The sequence below is a fragment of the Marmota flaviventris genome, chromosome 9 (genome assembly GCF_047511675.1).
Source record: "Marmota flaviventris isolate mMarFla1 chromosome 9, mMarFla1.hap1, whole genome shotgun sequence".
NCBI lineage: Eukaryota > Metazoa > Chordata > Mammalia > Rodentia > Sciuridae > Marmota > Marmota flaviventris.
In genome coordinates, this window is record NC_092506.1 from 58,462,281 (window position 1) to 58,484,708 (window position 22,428).

At 42.4% G+C, this 22,428-nt stretch overlaps 3 protein-coding genes across 3 annotated transcripts; all 3 read left to right on the plus strand.

Annotated features, from left to right (window-relative positions):
- Nucleotides 1–440: 440 nt before the first annotated feature.
- Nucleotides 441–1,457, plus strand: LOC114098557 (olfactory receptor 52D1-like). The gene has a single exon (XM_027942800.2). The coding sequence runs from the start codon at nucleotides 441–443 to the stop codon at nucleotides 1,455–1,457; it is 1,017 nt and encodes a 338-aa protein (XP_027798601.2).
- Nucleotides 1,458–3,839: 2,382 nt separating this feature from the next.
- On the plus strand, nucleotides 3,840–14,260 carry LOC114098558 (olfactomedin-4-like). The gene is given in 7 exon segments (XM_027942801.2): nucleotides 3,840–3,908; nucleotides 9,698–9,760; nucleotides 9,762–9,851; nucleotides 10,707–10,931; nucleotides 11,124–11,289; nucleotides 11,662–11,821; nucleotides 13,540–14,260. Coding segments are annotated over 7 exon segments (1,494 nt in total).
- A 2,246-nt stretch (nucleotides 14,261–16,506) lies between these two features.
- Nucleotides 16,507–18,322, plus strand: Ubqlnl (ubiquilin like). The gene is given in 2 exon segments (XM_027942551.2): nucleotides 16,507–17,600; nucleotides 17,602–18,322. Coding segments are annotated over 2 exon segments (1,815 nt in total).
- Nucleotides 18,323–22,428: the final 4,106 nt, after the last annotated feature.

The window sequence follows — 22,428 nt, forward strand, 5'->3', positions numbered from 1 at the left end:
CTTCAGAAGGAAGCTCAGGTTCCTAAACCAATAAGACTCCCCCGTGGGAAAGTCTAGTCTGTGCTTGGATGTGCTTCATCTCTGCAGGAGTCAGGATGTGGGGATGTGAGTGAGGCAGGATGTTTAGTCAGATGAGGTTTGGCTCAAATCCTAGCTCTCTTATTTACTACCTGTGTGACTGGGAGTATGTTAACATCTCAGAAACCAAATTCTTTCATGAATCATACAGGAATGTTAGTGAACCCACAAAACTGTTAGGAAATCATTGTTCAGTGTATGACAAATCCCATAACAGTGCCTGATTTGGAGTTCAGAAAATGCTACAGCATCTTAACCCCTCATCCTTGCCCCTACCTCACTATAATCTCAGTAACACTGGCAATTGCCTCTCACATGCCCCATTTGTGCCCTGCAGGTACAGAGCCTGGTGAAACCAGGAAATGGAGCTGGATCCTGCCCTGCCTGCTGTCAATCAGACTGTGCTAGTCTCTGCCCCTGGACCCTTTGTCCTGCTGGGGGTGCCGGGACTGGAGGCCTTGCATGCATGGCTGTCTGTGCCTGTGTGCCTGCTGTACATGGCAGCTTTGGTAGGGAATGCCCTTCTACTGGGACTGGTGGCAGTGGACAAGGCACTCCGGGCTCCAATGTACCAACTGCTGGGGCTTCTGGCAGCTGCTGACTTGATTCTGGCCACATCCACAGTGCCCAAAGCCCTGGCTGTGCTCTGGGGTTTGTCAGGTGAGATCTCCTTTGGGGCCTGTCTAGCTCAGCTCTTTGTTGCCCATGTGGCCTTCATTGCTGAATCCTCAGTGTTGCTGGCCATGGCTGTGGACCGCTATGTGGCCATTTGCCAGCCTCTGCGCTATGGGGCCTTGCTGACCCAGCGTGTAGTAGGCATAGTGGCTATAGCTGCAGTGGCTCGTGGTTCCTGTGTCATGGTGCCCCCTGTGGTTCTGCTTCAAAGACTTCCTTACTGTGGGCAGAGGGCCCTGCCTCACACCTACTGTGAGCACATGGGTGTGGCTCGCCTGGCATGTGGTGACACACGCCCCAACATCTGGTATGGACTGGCCACCACACTGCTCTCCCCGTGCCTGGACCTAGGGCTCATAGGTGCTTCCTATGTCCTTATTCTCCGTGCTGTCTGCCGCCTGCCATCCCATGGTGCCCGCTACAAGGCCCTGGGTACCTGTGGGGCGCATGCCAGTGTCATTGTTCTTTTCTACACACCTGCCCTCTTCTCTTTCCTGGCTCACCGTTTTGGCCACCACACAGTGCCTGGCCACATCCACATCCTACTTGCTAATCTCTACGTGGTGGTTCCCCCAGCCCTTAACCCTGTAGTCTATGGAGTACGGACCCAGCAGATTGCTCAGAGGCTTAGGCACTTGCTTCAGCTCTTCTGGGCAGGGGCAGTGAGGAAGGTGGACCCCGAGAGGTTATCCCCACAGGAATGAAGGTGCTCTCTCAGATGGCCAAACAGTGTGTCTTCAGATGGCCAAACAGTGCTACAGGACTCATCTCTGACCAAGGCGTCTCCACCTTCTGCCCCTAGGTGGCCCTTTACTTGTGCCAACCCATTACCCCATTTTCACCTCCCAGGCACGAGTACACTGGACTAACCTCTGCAGGCTTGGCTCTACCTGCAGTCTACTCCCACTTTTTATGACTCTATTCACCTCCATAGATAGATCCCAAACATATAGAAGAAGTCAGGCCTGAACTGTGACAGACACGGAAGCTCAGCCTGTGGTGGAGATCTTGCTTTTCTCCATCATTCTCCCCAAACAGAGCCAGAATAGTGCGAAGCAGTTCAAGTGGGGCCTTTGTACAGTGTGTGGAACTAAATGGGAATTCCATGCTTGCTGATGGAATGAAGATGAGAGGGGCTGGAGAAATGGTACAATCTGAATAAAATGGAACACAAAAAAACTTCGTTTCTGACCTGATTGTTACCTAGGGCTCTGTATATCTGGGAAGAGAGTAGACACTACTGTGGCTATCTCCCTAAGCTGTCTCCCATCTTTGATCAGAGACTGAGGCTATTCCTGTTTTGTGCCACTGACTAGTTGTAGTTGGTAATAAATGGGAAGATGACTCCGACACCTGATGTCATGCTCCATGCTCTATCTATTCTCCTACTTTTCCTTCCCACCATCTCTTCCTCCATAAGGTGCCACAGATATAGTGACCCCTGCCTGGACACTGATGGACAGGTTTCCTACTCTGTACACTTTAGGTTTTCCAACCCACTGTCTGTCTCCCTGGGCTAGAAGAATTGATGGAAAATGAATCTCTGGCCTTGGGCTGGGATTCAGAGGATGAGAATCAGTAAAGCAAGATGGAAATATCTCTCACCAAGGATTTCCAAGAAGAGCCCTGAGTCTGTCTTCCTGTGGTCTTATATTCACCTAAGCTTTTCAATTCTTTCCCAGAAGGGGAAGTATGGGATCCATATGCCTTTTTTTTTTTTCCTACTAATCATATGCCAGGGAGGTAATCTCAAATGATGATGTGGATAAGCAGAGGACATTTGTGCTAAGTGGCTATAGTATCTGAAGTTGGGGTTACTATGAAAAGAATAGAAGCAGCAAATAGCATAGCAGAGCTATAGAAACTATATTCCCCAACAGAAAACAGGGATGAGCTAGGTGCAGTGGCCTGTAATCCTAGTGGCTCAGGAGGTGAGGCAGGAGAATTGCGAGTTCAAAACCACCCTCATCAAATTAGCAAGATCCTAAGCAACTTAGTGAGACCCTGTCTCTAAGTTAAAAAGAAAATTATATATATAAGACTGGTGATGTGGCTCAGTGGTTAAAAGCCTCTGAATATAATCCCCAGTACCATAAAAAAGAAAGAAAGAAAAAAGAAAAGAAAACTGGGATGATATACATACACTCTTCATAGGAAATAACTACTTTCATAGGAAATCTGGCATCCCCACTGCACGTCTCAGTGCCAAAGAGGTATTCATGTGAGATGGTAGAGGATGAGAGAGTAATTTAGGGCGATCATCACTCAGAAAACTGACCCATGATACCTTGTCCAGGTGTTAGGAGCCAAACTCTTGCTTTTCTTTAGAGATATCCAGAGGACTTGGAGGCCAGATGACTTGAGGATCAATAACTTCCTGCAGCAGATTAGAAAATATTTTGGGGATTTTCTTGGAGGACAGACAGTAGAGGCTGAAAGCATCAAGACTAAGGGAACTAGGGGAGTATCTGAATAATGAAGTGGGATGGAAAATTTAGAGTACCTAGGAGAATGGAGGAGGCAAATTGCTAGAGGTGAGGGAGGGTATATAACAGAGCATTCCAGCACAGCATTGCTGAAGCAACCCCTCCCACCCCAGGTCTTCCTTTGGCCCTCCACTTTGGCACTGATACAAGGGCACAAAGTTAAGTAAATGGCTTTTGTCCTCAAGATTGAACAGGTAGAGTTGCATTTCCTTTTAGAGAGTCTTTCCTTCCTTAAAGTTGAGGGAAAGATCATAATCCCTCCTGAAAAGGACCCATGCCAGGCACCCCCCAGGATGTCTCAGGTTTTTCTTAATCTGTTTGGAGAAGAGGGCCTGGCAGGGTGGGAACAGAGCTCAGCCAGGGGATGAACAAGGAAGGCCCCATTTGTAGTGGGAATCCTATTTCCTCTCATGTTTGGAGGAGGTACCAGTCTGTCATAATCCTCTTCTCAACCAATCCAGCCTCCCTGTATCTTCTTAATGCTCAGCACTTTCAGATGTCGAAATCTTTGTCCCCTCCTCCTGAGGTTATTCATTTTCACTGGTGATAAATCCGAGGGGAGCCCCAAGGACTTACTGCACTTCTGCAGGAGGAGCAAGAATGCAGCCTGTCCTAACTCTTCTGGCCACTTTACTGCTGCTGCCCCTAGTGCTCCTAGGACAGCCTCAGGTACAGGCAGAGGGTGGAGGGATCTCAAGCAGGTAGGGAGATGGTTCTGTACTTTGGGCTGGCTTCCTTCTCTATTGTGATTCTGCTCAAGAATCCCTTAATCCTTGGAGAGAGTGAAAGTAGAGAGAATTAGGGGGAAAAAGGAGGATGGGACATCATTTTGTTTTGATTTTCCCGTGGCTTGTATGGGCATAGGATGTGAGAGAGAAGAGAATGGCAAAGGAAATAGAGAACTAACATGCCAAATTATGAGGCTATCTGACATGCCAAATTATGAGGCTTCATTCTCTACAAACCTGTCACCTTCTTCCTGTGCTAAGGGTACTGGAGCTAATGGTGGCTAGATCAGGTATAGCAAACTATGCAATATTTGTTTCATTATCCCAACAAAGCTCAACTATTGGGTTGGAATTTGCAAGGTGAATATATAACCAGAGTAGGTTATTGTTTATAGGACCAGAAAAGCTATGTGTGGGTCTTCTCTGAGAAGTATAGAGGCCACATATTTAATTCTAGAAGATTTGGTAAGAAACCCCAGCTAGTGCCACAGGTCTAATTTAAAAATTGGGAAGGAGTCTTTAATCTAGTGCTTGCTCATCCAGTTTCAAAATGGGTGTGAAAAATTAGACCTTGAGAATTATAATAAAATAAGGACTCTATCATATGCAGGTAAGCACTATTCCAAGTGTTTCACAAAAATTTTATCTATCTATCTATCAAACATTCTTAAAGTAAAACTATAAGACAAATGACATAATTTCTATCATTGTACACCCCAAAACACTGGGACCTAAAAAATAAGTAGCCAACCCAACATCAAGAGCTAAAATTAGAATTTAGGAATTCTGGTTATAGAATTAATGGGTTTGGGTTTTGATTTGCATTTCTCTGACTGCTAGAGATGGTGAGCATTTTTTTCATGTACTTGTTGATTGATTGTATGTCGTCCTCTGAGAAGTGTCTGTTCAGGTCTTTGGCCCATTTGTTGATTGGGCTATTTGTTATATTATTGTTTAATTTTTTGAGTTCTTTGTATACTCTGGATATTAGGGCTCTATCTGAAGTGTGAGGAGTAAAAATTTGTTCCCAGGATGTAGGCTCCCTATTTACCTCTCTTATTGTTTCTCTTGCTGAGAAAAAACTTTTTAGTTTGAGTAAGTCCCATTTGTTGATTCTAGTTATTAACTCTTGTGCTATGGGTGTCCTATTAAGGAATTTGGAGCCCGATCCCACAATATGTAGATCGGGGCCAACTTTTTCTTCTATCAGGTGCAGAGTCTCTGATTTGATATCAAGCTCTTTGATCCATTTTGAGTTAACTTTTGTGCATGGCAAGAGAAAGGGATTCAGTTTCATTTTGTTGCATATGGATTTCCAGTTTTCCCAGCACCATTTGTTGAAGATGCTATCCTTCCTCCATTGCATGCTTTTAGCCCCTTTATCAAATATAAGAAAGTTGTAATTTTGTGGATTGGTCTCTGTGTCCTCTAGATACTATCTCACTCCAGTAAGATTAGCAGCCATTATGAAGGCAAACAACAACAAGTGCTGGAGAGGATGTGGGGAAAAGGGTACTCTTGTACATTGCTGGTGGGACTGCAAATTGGTGCGGCCAATTTGGAAAGCAGTATGGAGATTCCTGGGAAAGCTGGGAATGGAACCACCATTTGACCCAGCTATTGCCCTTCTTGGACTATTCCCTGAAGACCTTAAAAGAGCGTACTACAGGGATACTGCCACAACGATGTTCATAGCAGCATAATTCACAATAGCTAGACTGTGGAACCAACCCAGATGCCCTTCAATAGATGAATGGATTAAAAAATATGGCATTTATACATAATGGAGTATTACGCAGCACTAAAAAATGACAAAATCATGGAATTTGCAGGGAAATGGATGGCATTAGAGCAGATTATGCTAAGTGACGCTAGCCAATCCATAAAAAACAAATGCCAAATGTCTTCTTTGATATAATGAGAACAACTAAGAACAGAGCAGGGAGGAAGAGCAGGAGGAAAAGATCAACTTTAAACAGAGACATGAGGTGGGAGGGAAAGGGAGAGAAAAGGGAAATTGCATGGAAATGGAAAGAGAACCTCACTGATATACAAAATTACATATAAGAGAATTTGAGGGGGAAGGGGGAAAAAACAAGAGAAAGAATTAAATTACAACAGATGGGGTAGAGAGAGAAGATGGGAGGGAAGGGGAGGGGGGATAGTAGAGGATAGGAAAGGTAGCAGAATACAACAGTTACTAATATGGCATTATGTAAAAATGTGGATGTGTAATTGATGTGATTCTGCAATCTGTATTTGGGGTAAAAATGGGAGTTCATAACCCACTTGAATCGAATGTATGAAATACGATATGTCAAGAGTTTTGTAATGTTTTGAATAACCAATAAAAAAAAAGAAAAAAAAAAGTGAAACTACTATTTGCAGATGACATGATTCTATACCTAGCAGACCCAAAAGGGTCTACAAAGAAACTATTAGAGCTAATAAATGAATTCAGCAAAGTGGCAGGATATAAAATCAACACACATAAATCAAAGGCATTCCTGTATATCAGCGACAAATCCTCTGAAATGGAAATGAGGACAACCACTCCATCCACAATATCTTCAAAAAAAATAAAATACTTGGGAATCAACCTAACAAAAGAGGTGAAAGACTTATACAATGAAAACTACAGAACCCTAAAGAGAGAAATAGAAGAAGATCTTAGAAGATGGAAAAATATACCCTGTTCATGGATAGGCAGAACTAACATCATCAAAATGGCGATATTACCAAAAGTTCTCTATAGGTTTAATGCAATGCCAATCAAAATCCCAATGGCATTTCTTGTAGAAATAGAGAAAGCAATCATGAAATTCATATGGAAAAATAAAAGACCCAGAATAGCAAAAACAATGCTAAGCAGGAAGTGTGAATCAGGCGGTATAGCGATACCAGACTTCAAACTATACTACAGAGCAATAGTAACAAAAACAGCATGGTACTGGTACCAAAACAGGCGGGTGGACCAATGGTACAGAATAGAGGACACAGAAACCAATCCACAAAACTACAACTACCTTATATTTGATAAAGGGGCTAAAAGCATGCAATGGAGGAAGGATAGCATCTTCAACAAATGGTGCTGGGAAAACTGGAAATCCATATGCAACAAAATGAAAATGAATCCCTTTCTCTCGCCATGCACAAAAGTTAATTCAAAATGGATCAAGGAGCTTGATATCAAATCAGAGACAAGCCGTCTGATAGAAGAAAAAGTTGGCTACGATCTACATACTGTGGGGTTGGGCTCCAAATTCCTCAATAGGACACCCATAGCACAAAAGTTAATAACTAGAATCAACAAATGGGACTTACTCAAACTAAAAAGTTTTTTCTCAGCAAAAGAAACAATAAGAGAGGTAAATAGAGAGCCTACATCCTGGGAACAAATCTTTACTCCTCACACTTCAGATAGAGCCCTAATATCCAGAGTATACAAAGAACTCAAAAAATTAGACAATAAGAGAACAAACAACCCAATCAACAAATGGGCCAAGGACCTGAACAGACACTTCTCAGAGGAGGACATACAATCAATCAACAAGTACATGAAAAAATGCTCACCATCTCTAGCAGTCAGAGAAATGCAAATCAAAACCACCCTAAGATACCATCTCACTCCAGTTAGATTGGCAGCCATTATGAAGTCAAACAACAACAAGTGCTGGCGAGGATGTGGGGAAAAGGGAACACTTGTACATTGCTGGTGGGACTGCAAATTGGTGCAGCCAATTTGGAAAGCAGTATGGAGATTTCTTGGAAAGCTGGGAATGGAGCCACCATTTGACCCAGCTATTCCCCTTCTCGGTCTATTCCCTAAAGACCTAAAAATAGCATGCTACAGGGACACTGCTACATCGATGTTCATAGCAGCACAATTCACAATAGCTAGACTGTGGAACCAACCTAGATGCCCTTCAATAGATGAATGGATAAAAAAAACGTGGCATTTATACACAATGGAGTATTACTCTGCATTAAAAAATGACAAAATCATAGAATTTACAGGGAAATGGATGGCATTAGAGCAGATTATGCTAAGTGAAGCTAGCCAATCCCTAAAAAACAAATGCCAAATGTCTTCTTTGATATAAGGAGAGTAACTAAGAACAGAGTAGGGTCGAAGAGCATGACAAGAAGATTAACATTAAACAGGGATGAGAGGTGGGAGGGAAAGGGAGAGAGAAGGGAAATTGCATGGAAATGGAAGGAGACCCTCAGAGTTATACAAAAGTACATACAAGAGGAAGTGAGGGGAAAGGGAAAAATAATACAAGGGGGACAAATGAATGCCAGTAGAGGGGGCAGAGAGAGAAGAGGGGAGGGGAGGGGAGGGGAGGGGGGATAGTAGAGGATAGGAAAGGCAGCAGAACACAATAGACACTAGTATGGCAATATGTAAATCAATGGATATGTAACTGATGTAATTCTGCAATCTGTATATGGGGTAAAAATAGGAGCTCATAACCCACTTGAATCAAAGTGTGAAATATGATATATCAAGAACTATGTAATGTTTTGAACAGCCAACAATAAAAAATTAAAAAAAAAACCAAAAAACAAAAACAAAAAAAAGTGAAACTAAAAAAAAAAAAAGAATTAATAGGTTTGGGATTTATGTGAGTATGAAAGTGATATGAGAGGCAAGAAGACTTCCAAATAATGCATATCTTAGCCCTAGAACATTCTTCTTTGTTCTACTGATCTGAGACAAGGGATCTGCCTCCCACCCTCACTCTTTTGGCCTGTACTACATACTCACCTCAACATAGCTCAGAGCTCTTTAGCTTCCCTAGGTGTAAGAGCACAGGATCTCGAATAAACATGAAACCTAAGGGCAGATTGCATCCTCAATACTTATTAATCATGTGGCTTCATAAGGTATTTTTAAAGTCTCAGACTCCTCTCATTTTTCAAATACAAAATATGTTTTGCAGTTCACTTCATGTCACATTTCTGTGAATGTTAATTGAGAATAATAGTCAAGAATCTGATGATTCATGGTGCTATTACTGATGATTCCCTTCGTTGATGATTAGGAACTCTCTTTACCTGGTGTCTTTAAGACAAGGTGAAGTTGTGGGAAGTGGTCAAATCCCTAGAGCGGCGATATTTTGATACAGGATTAAGCTCCTTAAGCCTCTCCCCCTAACATTTCTCTGAAAGCTAGCTTTGCTGTCTTGTAGACAGCCTTAAGGAAAATTGACTTCCAGCTATGCAAACTGCAGCTAGATCCAGCCAGTACGGAGGTAGGGTGAGGATGGCTCAACCAATAGGAGCTAGAAGAGTACTGAAGCTTCAATTATGGGAAATTAAAAGATGAAGACTAGGCCAGGTGTGGTGACTCAGACCTATTATCTCAGCTACTTGAGAAACTAAGTGTGGAGGATCACAAATTCAAGGCCAGCCTGGGAAAGTTAATGAGATCCTTTCTCATAAATAAATAAATAAACAAACAATTAAATAAATAAATGTCAGGGATGTTATAGTTTAGTGATAGGGCACCCTTGGGTTCAACCTCAGTTCCCCCCCACCAAAATACTCAAACCCCTGATAGAGGTATATCCATAAGTCAAGAAGAACCCCCCAAGTGAAGAGAGAACTCTTCTCTGGCACTCCATAGCAGGTTCAGTTTCTTCTCCTGCCTCAGGTTTGTAAACAGCATGTTGTAGTCCAATATACTTCATTCCACTTAGTGTGCCCATGCCTATGCTTTTGCAGCTGGTGAGAAATTTGTCAAACTCTATGAATGAGAGTGGCACATGCCATTGTACGGTTCACCTGCCCAAACAGCTCGGTCCTTCTGCAGCAGCTGGAGCAACTACAAAGTATGGCAAAGGAGCTCATTGGCGAGTACGAACAGCAGCTGCTCTGGGTGAGTGCTGAAGCTGTGTGCCTGGGATGGAGCTTGGACTTATCCAAACACAGCCTCCTTTGGATCCAGCATGGGGTTGCGTCCTGGCAGTAGAGAAGAAACTGGAAGAAACACAGTCCTTATCTTTGAAATGAATCCTTAGATTAAATGTAAAATTAGGAACTTTTCTTGAGATTTCCTGACAGCAGAAACAGTATAGAAAGGTTTATGTAGGGGTGCTTCTTACATCAATGAGAGAATTAATACATATGGGTACCTGGAAGATGAGCAGGGGAAAATCTGGGCACAAGTATAGACTAGTCAAAGGTGTCAAGTGAAATAAGCAATGCAAAGGAACCAGGGACAAGTTGAGTTAGAGAGTTAAAATGAGAACACTGGGTGGAAGGACTTTTTGGGTTGGACTGGCAAGCTTAGGGTTGTTTTTATAACAAGGATGAGTGAACAGAAGTGCTGTGTCAGCCGTGTGATATGGTCTGTTACTTAGTGTATCTTCAGTTGTTGAGTTTCTGGGGAAGCTTGAGAGATGCGGCCAAACTGGAAGTTGGGAGTCCTTCCATTCATTCTTTCACTCACCAAACCAGTTCTCAGGGGTGGCTGTAACCAGGGTAGGGGAAAAAAAATAAACCTGGTGTGGGGTAAGAAATCTTTTCTTGCAGGGAAAAGAATATGAGTGTCCTCAGCTGTGAAACAGGGGTAATGCTAATTGCCCACCTAAAGGACTGAATAGGAGCAAGTAAGATGATACACATGAGAGTGATTTGTAAGCTGTATGGCTCTGGGAGGAGGTGAATGAATGGGAAGAGACCTGGGGAGTTGACCTTCGGAAGAACTGCCTGTCCATCTCCGCATGTTCAGGCCAGCAAGTATGCACGTGCCATTGAAGAGCAAGAAAACCAGGCACTGGAAATAAGCCAGACACAGGAGATTAGGAATCCCAATACCATTACCTCCCTCTATGAGACACCGGCCTTTAATCTGCTGCTCCTGGAGCTAGAGGGAGCACAAGCGTTGACAGCTGAGCTCAAGACCAAGGCAGGAGCTAGTAGGACTGCAGACCTTCTTCACCAACTCCAGGAGCAGGTATGTATAGATTAATGAACCCTCCCTTCCTTTCACAGCCCCCTGTTTTTTGAACCTCACATATTTGAAATTCTCCAAAATTGATTCTTGTTTGAGGAGAAAAAAAATCTCAGAGCTGAAAAATAGGAGAGTCTGAATTCAGTTCTTAAGTTCAGATCTATTATCCACATTCCTGGTGTCTCATTTCCTCAGGTGACAAATGCCAGTCTCTCACTCAAGCTTCTGGCTGACTCTGACCAGCGCAGCTTCAGAGCTCTCCAACAGGAGGTGGATGTACTCCAAGGCCGGCTAAATGAGTGTGAGAGGGAAAAGGAACAAGAGCAGACCTCCAGACACCCTGGTCCACCCCTGCCCCCTGGTGAGTACACAAACTCAGTTTCACAAGATTTTGTTTCCCCAGCAAGTGCTGAGAGTGCAGACTTGCAATAGAGATGTAGATGGGAACTAAATCTTTAATTTCCTTGTTTTTTTCCCCCCTTTGGTGACACTGGTAGATGCAGAACACAAGCTAGTGTACTTTTACCCAAGGATGATACAAAACATATGAACACCTCATAATCAGACATACACACTGATCTCTATTTATGCCAAATTGACCTGTTTCTGGACCTGCATATGCACTGGGGTATAGGCACATAGTATATGTAGACATGGTCATTATTTTTAACATTCTTCTCTCTCTGGATTATATGCTTTGCACATAGCTCAGACTTTCCTGCCTTACCTCTAGGTTCTTGTGCCCATGGAGGACTCCAGAAAGTCAGTAGACCCCTTGTGTTGCAGCTCAATTGGAGAGGCATCTCACACAAGGCAGGTGCTTGGGGCCGAGATTCAGCTCCCAGTCCAGACTCTCCCCTTTACTGGGTGGCCCCTCTGCGTGCAGATGGCAGGTGAGTCCTGGATGACAGTTTGCTGCAACCAGGTTCATTCTACATGTTCCCTCCCCTTTCCTTTGCAGGTTTCTTTGTAGAACCAGTCCAGCTTCCTCAATTTTAGGTGTGTTCCTGGAAATATCTGTTCTAGACCTAAGAAGTCACCTCTTTTTTAAAAATTTTCATTTATTTTTTTAGTTTTCAGCATACACAACATCTTTGTTTGTATGTGGTGCTGAGGATCGAACCTGGGCCACACACATGCCAGGCAAGAGCACTACTGCTTGAGCCACATCCCCAGCCCCAAGAAGTCACCTCTTAACATTCTTCTTAAGAGATAAGTTTGGTCCAGACTTCCATGAGCTTCCTTCAAAAAATCCACTATCTGAATTTTTAAAAATCTTATTATGACCCAAAGATGATTCCATTATGTAGTCTGATCCTATCTCAAGGACAAATTATTCACTTGACCTTAGAATCCCAACTTCCTGCTTAGAAGAAATTTACAGAATGATCCTGACCAACCTTAAGACTTAGAGTTAAGCTGGTCTGAATTTAATTCTCAGCACTGCTACTTAAGCTAAGTGATCTTGGAGAAATGGACTTTTTTCATCATTTTTAAAATGAGGATAATATGTGAGAACATTATATGGACTGATGAATATTTGTTGGATACAAGAAAGGCTAAATGAATAGATGAAGGAGCCCTTCAGTATGTCAGTCTGATTAGGAAGGTAGGCACAACTCACTGAGTTTGAAGTCAGTACATGCGGATATGTGGTGTGGAATCAATTGGGTAGAAGCTCATAGGAAGTAGAGATAAATGTGGGTTGAACCAGTCATTGAAGAATCCAGTTGTATCTTATCTCAGAAGGATTAGCCTTAGTGATAATAATGCTCCTGAAGTCCTATAAACATTTGGTAGCATATTAAATACATCAATATGCCTTTGCTCTTTGAATCTTCTGAAAATTCTAGTTAAGTCCTACTGCCCAGTGTTAAGAAATAAGATATTCAAAACTTGAATAATTTAAGGAACTTTCCAGAGTGATCTTCTGAATACAGCTTCAGAACTGTCCTGTTACAGCATACCTGCCTCTCAAAGGCAGGTGAAAGGCAGTGGAGTCTAGGTATAGAAAAATGTCCATAAGAAGAATACAGTAATATCTTATCATTGGTTAAATGCCTGCCATGAGATACTGTACTATTGTTTTTCCTTTGCATTATTCCAATGCCTTCCATCAATCAACGAAGTAGATTCTTTTGTTGTTTCTTTTACAGATATAAGTAATAAGCTAGGGGCAGAGGGTGTAGCTCAGTGACACAGCACTTGCCTATTATGTGTGAAGCCCCAGGTAGAATCCCCAGCACTGCAAAAACAAACAAAAAAAGAAAATTTATAATTTGTGTCAACTTGAGCAAAGTTGACTTAGCCCCCTAATATGAAAGGATAAAATCTACCTTACAGTGGCTTTATTATAATTAAACAAGATAATGCGTATTCAGTGATTAACAGGCACTGTAGCTGTTGTTTTTATTACTGTTATTTTCACAGTTATTTATTTTGTCATGGTATATAAGAAGTAAAAGAAGATGAATTAAAACTCAATTCTATTTGGCTCCTAAGTCCCTATTCTTAATTGGTCCACTAACCTGCCCATTTTTATAGCACTTTATTATCCTGTTCATTGCTGTCACCTAGTGGTCTGATGTGTGTGGGGGGGTGCTTGGCCTAGGTACTTTGACTACTATCGGCTGCACAAGTCCTATGATGACCTGGTGATGCTAAAGAACTATGAGCAGTGGAAGATGGGCTATGGTGATGGCAGTGGCAATACTGTGTACAAGAACTTCATGTACTTTAACTACTATGGCACGAGTGACATAGCCAAAGTGGACCTTTCCTCCAACACCCTCGTGCTGCAGCGCCCATTGCCTGGTGCTACCTACAATAACCGCTTTTCCTATGCTAGCGTGCCTTGGAAGGACTTAGATTTTGCTGGTGATGAGAAGGGGCTGTGGGTGCTCTATGCCACTGAGGAGAGCAAGGGCAACCTGGTTGTGAGTCGTCTCAATGCCAGCACCCTAGAAGTAGAGGAATCCTGGCGCACCAGCCAGTAGAAGCCAGCCCTGTCAGGGGCCTTCATGGCCTGTGGTGTTCTCTATGCCTTACGCTCACTGAGCACTCGCCAAGAGGAGATCTTTTATGCTTTTGATACCACCAATGGGCAGGAGCGCCACCTCAGCATCCTGTTGGACAAGATGCTGGAAACGCTGCATGGCATCAATTACTCCCCCTCAGACCACAGGCTCTATGTCTACAATGATGGTTACCTAATGTATTATGACCTCACCTTCCTGACACTGAAGCCCACACTATCTAGACCAGCTGCCAAAAGGCCCTCTGGGGATCGTGCTCCACCCAGAGTTGTCAAATCCAAGCCTTCTGGGTCCTGAGACCTCAGACTAGACAGGGCATTGGAAGAAGTGTATCCTTTTTCTCACCTCTAGAAGGACCACCCTCCAAAATGGTCATAGACTCTAAGTGATTAAGAAACCTGATTCTATGTAGCTAATTCTTTATGTAATTCATATTTCAATCAATACATTAAGGTTCCATTTAATAATAGTCTTTGAAGTTTTGCTTGAGAAACAAGTAGTAGAGAATATATTTAGCAGGCACCGGACCCTGGGTTCAATCTCAGTCATGATGGTGAGAGAGAAATAGTCTTTTCAATCCCTAGCACGTGAGTACACGCACACACACACACACTCACACACACACACACACACAGCTAGGAAAATGATACCCACTCATTCTGATAGTTTGGTATCTCTTGTTCTGTGTTTTAAAACTCTGAACCCAGCTCCTAAAAATTCTAGGTTATGTGACTTCGAATTCCCAGGGTCAGTTGAGAACATCTGAATCCAGTGTAGAAGATCTATGGAAGCTGGTCATTAGAGTAGGATATTGAAGTTACCACTCTTATCCTTTTTGTGGTTCCTAGGGAGAAATGAGGCAGGGTCTTGGTCTTGAAGACTAATATTTTTTAGTGTCATAAATCAATCTCACTTTTACATATATAGCTGAAAAAGAGGCTTAAGCCTGGGTCCCACTCTAGGAAGTTAACAATTGGAAAACTGTACTGGATGTGACATGGATTAGGCTGTGGGTCCAGACATTCTCAATAAAGAATTCTAGGTGTGACTGCAGGAAGTCTCCTAGCCAATAAACTGAATTGTTTTGCTTGTCTTTGTTACAAGTGAGAACATATGGACTTGGACTCTTTGCATTTCCCTTACCCATCTGCATAGTGCTCCACCTTCTCCAGGCAGGTGGATGGAATGCTTAAGGATTCAGACCCTGAAGTCTTCCCAGTCACACAAAGTATGAATTCACTTTCACACCACATATATCCACAAATATACATCCAGTAAGACATACGAGTTTCACTCTTTTATGTACAATAACTCCATCTATACCCAAACATCAACATAGACATTTTAGCATATCCACTAATAGTTAATTCATCAACTACCCAAATAAAAATCAAACACTATCTCCAAAATTGAGAATCTGACTTTTCAGTTGCCTGAACCTGTCTGTCCTCATAGGAATTATACTAGCGACCACTTCCACTCTCACCTTTTGATTTCAGATGTCTCTCCCCCTTAATGCTTTGTCACAAAGATGCATTTAAAATCAAACAAGGCCCTTGAAATAAATCATCCTAAAAGTTCTGTTATGATGGTATGTAAAAAAAAGCCACCTATGAACTATGTGAAGAAATCTTGTGCTGCAAGTGGTGGCTCACTCACCTTTAGCTTGCAATACTCCTATAGCGAGCTACCCGTGTAGCATTATTCCTGCTTCTTAGAGAAGAGGAAAGGTTTTACCCACCAAATGAGACACTCTGGAGTTTAGAATAGCAAAATCTGGACCCCAGAGAAGAACATGATTGCCTTTTCCATATAATATCTTTGTTCTTGTCCTAGTTTCTTTTCTAAGGCCCACCTTTTGCAGACCACTAGTAAAATTAACAAGTTCCTTCTGGTGGCATAGTCTCCATTCTTGTTTTTAGGAATGTGATTTTGTCAATGGCTTTAGTAGATCCCATATTTTATATAACACTCCTGATGTTTTTACAAAGGACCTATATGTAATGCCACACATGAAACACACATCACACACACAAAACATCTGTGTATATGCATGTTTTTTTTAAATCTTTTTTTGTTGGGGAATTTTGTCTTTGTTCTTCTGGAAAATTGTCTTATTTTATAATAGAGATTTGGACCCTATCCCCAAATACATCCATTTTCCCCAGCTAGTCCTTGACATACTATGAGGCTCAAGTTGACATCACAATATCCCTTTTCTGAGGAGGTCATGGCCTTTGTGGGTGGGGCAGGAGGAGGGGCAACTATGAGGGGAGTTATCACCACTTAGTCCACCTTGTGCCAATATGAATTAATAGCCACACCAGGCCTCAGCTGGGCCACATCTGGAGATCTGGGGTGAGGGTACAACATCAAAAATACTGGTCTCAGTCCAGTCACTCATCTATTTTTGGACAGCAAGAAAGCTAGCCTGTGGCTTGAGAACAGAACACCCACAGCGAAGGCCAGCAGAAACATTTGCCTGCCCTCACCCCTCTGCCCCTGCTTCTACTCACTCCCCATCTGCCCACCCACCAAGTTCCATGACGCATGTCATCTCTCGAACACCCAAAATGCCCCATAGAGGGCGTTCTTCAGGTCTGCCTGCAGACAGGACCATCTCCAGTGTTACTCGAGTGATAGTGAAGACACCAGGCAACCTGAAAGACTTTATAGTAGCTGATAACACTTCAGTGAGGCAGTTCAAGGAGAAGCTATCGGCTCACTTCAAATGTCAAATGGATCAACTAGTGCTGGTCTTCATGGGCCGCCTTCTCAAAGACCATGACACACTGAGCCAGAGGGGCATCGTAGATGGCCACACCATCCATCTGGTCATCAAGTCCAAGCACGGTTCCAGATCCCTGGCCCATTCCTCCAGGAACCTGCCAGTCAACGAGCCCTGCCATGGGGACAGAAACACCAAAGGAAATAGCAGTGGGGTATGCAAATCTGCCAGCATGAGTCAAACACCCACGGAATCAGACCTCTTTGTGAAGACTGATGCACCCAAAGTGCGTACGCAGGACTTGAAAGTAGACACTTCAGAGTGTATAGCACGGATACTGGAGAATCCTAATATCCAACGGCTTCAGTCCAATATGGAGTATATGCGGCAGTTCATCTCTGAACACCCAGACATGCAACAATTGATGCAGCAGAATCCAGAAGTCTCCCATCTCCTTGACAATTCGGAGATCCTATATCAGACTCTGGAGTTAGCCAGGAATCTTGCCATCATTCAAGAGATAATGCAGACCCAGCAGCCTGCACAGAACCCTGAGCATCCACTGAATACACTGGGTTTTGAGACAATTCCAGGTGGGAATAATGCCTTGAGTCAGAGCTACACTGATTTCAATGACCGAATGCTCAACAATTCGAAAGATCCTTTTGGGGGCAGCCCTTTCACAGCTCTCCTGGCAGGACAAGCACCAGAACAGCTACAGACTTCACCCACAATTCCACCACCATCTCAGGAATGGCGTGACCAGCTCCCACAGCTCCCTACAACCAAAGTCATCTATACTAGTTCCCGTGGTTTTTCCTCCATCTCAACCAATGGCATCTCAACCAATGCCACCCCAAACAGAGTCAACCATACTTCCACAATCTCGACCAACAACCAAAGCCCTGTCCATTGATACTGAGATAGCAGCCTTGCCTAGTAAAGAAGTTATCCAAAAGTCTCAAGAGGAAGACCAGGATGCCACTATCTCTATAGATAGTCCTGAACAGAAGTTGGAGGAAGATCCCCAGTTGTCAGATGAGCAGAATAGTTCTCAGATCGCAGGAGGCATGATGCAGTTACTTATGAATAATCCCCACTTGGCAGCTCAGATGGTGTTCATGGGTATGCCCCAGCTGAATGACCAGTGGAAACAGCAGCTGCCCACATTCCTGCAGCAGTCACAACTCTCTGACCTTCTTTTAGCCCTTACTAACCCTAAAGCGTCACAAGCAATATTGCAGATCGAGCAGGGACTCCAGCTGTTGGCCACAGAGGCTCCTGTTCTTCTGCCCTGGGTTGCACCTTACTCATGGGGCCTAGGTTGTCTTTCTGCCCCCAACTGCAACTATCCTGACCCAGTGCACTGGGCCTGGAATATGCTGGATATACCCGAGTCCAAGAGATCCGAGTGCTGCCACGTACTTGGAACAGTCCTGCAGAAGCTACAATCCCTAGCTGGAGATCCTTCCCACTTTCTACAAGCCCTTGAGATTCGTTTCAGCAAGCAGATGGAATCTCTTCAGGCCATGGGATTTGGGAATCACCATGCCAATCTACAGGCACTCATTGCTACTGAAGGGGACACCAATGCGGCTATTCGCAAGCTCATGAGATCCCAGGGATTCTAAATACCACATCTACCTGTCTGCTTTCTACCTGTCTGCTGACTCATGATCACCTCATCTGCCTTTTTTTTTTCTTTTTTAAAAAACCTCTTCTGATGCTTCCAACCAGGAGTAGTCCTGGAAAAGGAGAAAGCAACCAATGCTTTCTTTACTGAATATTAGACCATTGGTGATGGCTGCAAGATCTGTCAATAAAATGGCTGCACCTACATGCCCTCATCTGAGGTTTGGTTTTGTTTATTTTGCAGAAAAGTGACTAAATATATTTGATATCCCTGTCTTTCCTCACATACGCGCGCATGTGCGTGTGCACACACACGCACCCCACATGCACATATTAATAAAGATCTGAAAAGAACCACAGTTGCACCTATGCTCAAATAACCAAAACATGCATATATAGCCTGACACAGGTGCAAACACACACAGATACACATAGATACCTAGAGACATGTAAAGAGACCCACATGTAGGGGAAGAGAAACATGAAATGCTCATACAGAAAGGGAAAACTTACATAGACCCAGATACTTATTCATAAAAACTGATATTTAGTAATACATTTAAAAAAATCTACATTGTTCATTTTTGCAAATGAAAGAATGGCCTGACAGGTCAATGTAGGAAGAATTTACATATTGGCCAGGCCTGGATGAGTACTTAAAATTGTGGCCTCTAACTAACTGCCAGTGATAGAACTTGGATGGGTTGTTGCTATTGTTTCTTTAGCACACACAGGTGCAACTGCTGCCATTTTCATGGAATACAGTCACTAAACCCAGTCTTTTATGGGATGCAGCATCATCCAGGATGTTCACACCCTCCAGTATATCGTTTGTACCTTGTGCTTCCCTCAGTTGTTGAAGGCTCACTTTCCCTTCCTGTCTCACCTGGGATGTTCCAGATTGGCAGGATATGCAACCAACTCTGGTTCAATTATTCAATTATTCTATAAGTTAATAAGCTTTTAATTTAGTAAGTCAACATGGTTTTAGGCATTGGACAAACAGCAGTGACATAACAAAAGATCATTTGTGGAGCTTACTTTCTTTTGTGAAGATACACACAATAAATATCAAGATTATTTTATAAATGTATTAAGTTGTGGAAAGTGCTACAAAGAAAAATGAACTAAAGTCAGTCATTGTGTTGTGTACCTATAATCCCAGCGGCTGGGATTATCGTATTCAATTTTTCCCCTCATCACCAATTCTATAAAGATTTTCACATTTCAACTGCACTCTATAATTCAGACCTTTGCAACAGAAAACCACTCATGTGTGCAACGTTCTTTCTAAAGGTTTTCTTATCTTTTTGCTATAACATGTCTGTCCAGTGCCTTTCCAGCTTAGCAATGGCAAGACACTAAGCAACTCAGTGAGAACCCTGTGTCTTAATAAAATACAAAATAGGGCTGGGGATGTGGCTCAGTGGTCAAGTGCCCCTGAGTTATATCCCTGGTAGTCCCCCCTGCTTCCCCCAAAAAAGGAAAGAAAAAGAAATGAAAAATGAATTAGGATTAGCTACTCTAAACAGAGTAATCAGGAAAGGCTGATCTGAGATGATGACATTCAGGTTGAAGGAAATGGAAACAAGATGCAATTCCCAGGAGAAGAATGATCCAAGGAGAGAAGGTTGTATGAAAATAAAAGCATTGACATAGGGTATTCCTGTTGTGCTTGAAGAATAACAAGGAGGTTTATGCAGCAAGGCAAAGCGGGGTGAACAAAAAACCCACCTACCCAACCAACCAAACAAACCAAAAACCCCAGGGGACAGGGTCAGAAGTATTGTGAAAATCTTTGAAGAACTGGTGAGCATTTTGCATTTTATTTACCATGAATGTAATAAAAGCCACCGGTGGGCACATTTATTAATTGTAGACATTAAAATATACGACAAGATTCCCCCAAAATGAAATTTAAACCCAAGTGTTAATTATTCTCCACTGTGATTCCTTCAATCACACTCTGTGCCAGAAATTTCTCATTTTTCATCTTAATTTTCCTAGAAACCAACACTGTTTTTCTTTAACATGCTTCTTTGATGATCTGAATATCTTTTGATTTGGATTAAAGTTCTGGCATACTTTTGGAGTCTAATAGATAATTTTATTTATAATTGCTTCTCTGTTGTATTTTAAAAGAAGAATGAAATGAGCAAGTTGTGAACTAAAGTTCTGTCTTAAAATTGTAAATGTCACAAAGAATGCATTCTAAAAAAAGAGAAGTTGCTATTGAGTTTTTGAGCAAAGGGAAGGTACCATGATGCAATGCATCTGTCTGGCTGCTGAGTCGAGGATAGACTGTTACAGGAAAACTAGGGAAGCAAGGAATCCAAGAAGGGGGCTTTTGCAGTAGAGTAGGTAAGAGATAATATTGTCTTGGGCTAGGGTGGGAACTAGCAGAGACAGTGAGAATATAGATAGATCCTGAACTCTAAGTGGACTCAGAGATTTGTGGGATTCTCACAGATTATCTCTCCCTAGCCTTGACAGTACCATCTGTGAGAATGAAGGACAGGTCCACAAAGTTCCCAGTGTGTCTGGCAAGTGCACTACAAAAAACTATACTTTACTACTGTCTACCAAAACAGCTAAGTTTTTAGAAAGAAATGTTACCTAACATGAATTTTATTTCTCCATTAAGATACCTCTTTTAATGTGTCATTTATACACAATGGAGTATTACTCTGCATTAAAAAATGACAAAATCATAGAATTTGCAGGGAAATGGATGGCATTAGAGCAGATTATGCTAAGTGAAGCTAGCCAATCCCTAAAAAACAAATGCCAAATGTCTTCTTTGATATAAGGAGAGTAACTAAGAACAGAGTAGGGTCGAAGAGCATGAGAAGAAGATTAACATTAAACAGGGATGAGAGGTGGGAGGGAAAGGGAGAGAGAAGGGAAATTGCATGGAAATGGAAGGAGACCCTCAGGGTTATACAAAAGTACATACAAGAGGTAGTGAGGGGAAAGGGAAAAATAATACAAGGGGGACAAATGAATGACAGTAGAGGGGGTAGAGAGAGAAGAGGGGAGGGGAGGGGAGGGGAGGGGAGGGGAGGGGGGATAGTAGAGGATAGGAAAGGCAGCAGAACACAACAGACACTAGTATGGCAATATGTAAATCAATGGATGTGTAACTGATGTGATTCTGCAATCTGTATATGGGGTAAAAATGGGAGTTCATAACCCACTTGAATCAAAGTGTGAAATATGATATATCAAGAACTATGTAATGTTTTGAACAACCAACAATAAAAAAAATAAAAAAAAAAAGATACCTCTTTTAATCTGTTTGTCTTCATTTATTTTTAAAAAGCCTAGGCCTAGGGATATAGCTCAGTTGGTAGAGTACTTTCCTCACATGCACAAGGTCCTGGGTTCAATCACCAGCACCACCACCAAAAAAAGTCCAAGCTCCCAAGTCATCTTTCTAATTTCATCCCAATATTTCCAAGTGCTGCTGGTCTGAAGACCACACACGGAGATCCATTTGCCTAGTCAATTCATTATCTTATCCTTTTAGATGCCTATTTCATATCTTTTCTGCTTTTCTCAAATCTTCAATGTCCACTTATATTCCGAATCTCAGCTGATATTTTGCCTATTTTAACAAGAAGACAAAAGAGATCAACCAAAAGGCACTTCTACCATGTCCACTGCCAAATGGACAACTAACTTACACCTGTATCTTGCACATTCTGTCTCCTGTTCTGTTATCATGAATAAATTGTCCATGTCCCTAAACCAAACTCTATATGTGGATACTTTCTCTCCCAATTGCTGTAACCTATCTATTAAATGATTTACTCTTATGATTGCTTTCTTTTTCTCCTGCATTATTTTCCCTTCATTATTGGATGTTCCCATCAAAATAAAAACATCATGCACTATTCTTACCTTCAGGAAAAACAAAACAAGAAACACTAAAAAGCTTTTAAACCCCACATTCCCACTAGTCTTTATCCCCTTTGCTAATTTATAATACCCTTGTTGGATCTTCATTTGCTCCTAACCACAAGCTATCTGCCCCACCTCTGTTTTCAAAACTGATCTCATGTGGCCTTCAGCTTTTTTTTTTTTTTAAATCAGATTTAGTGAT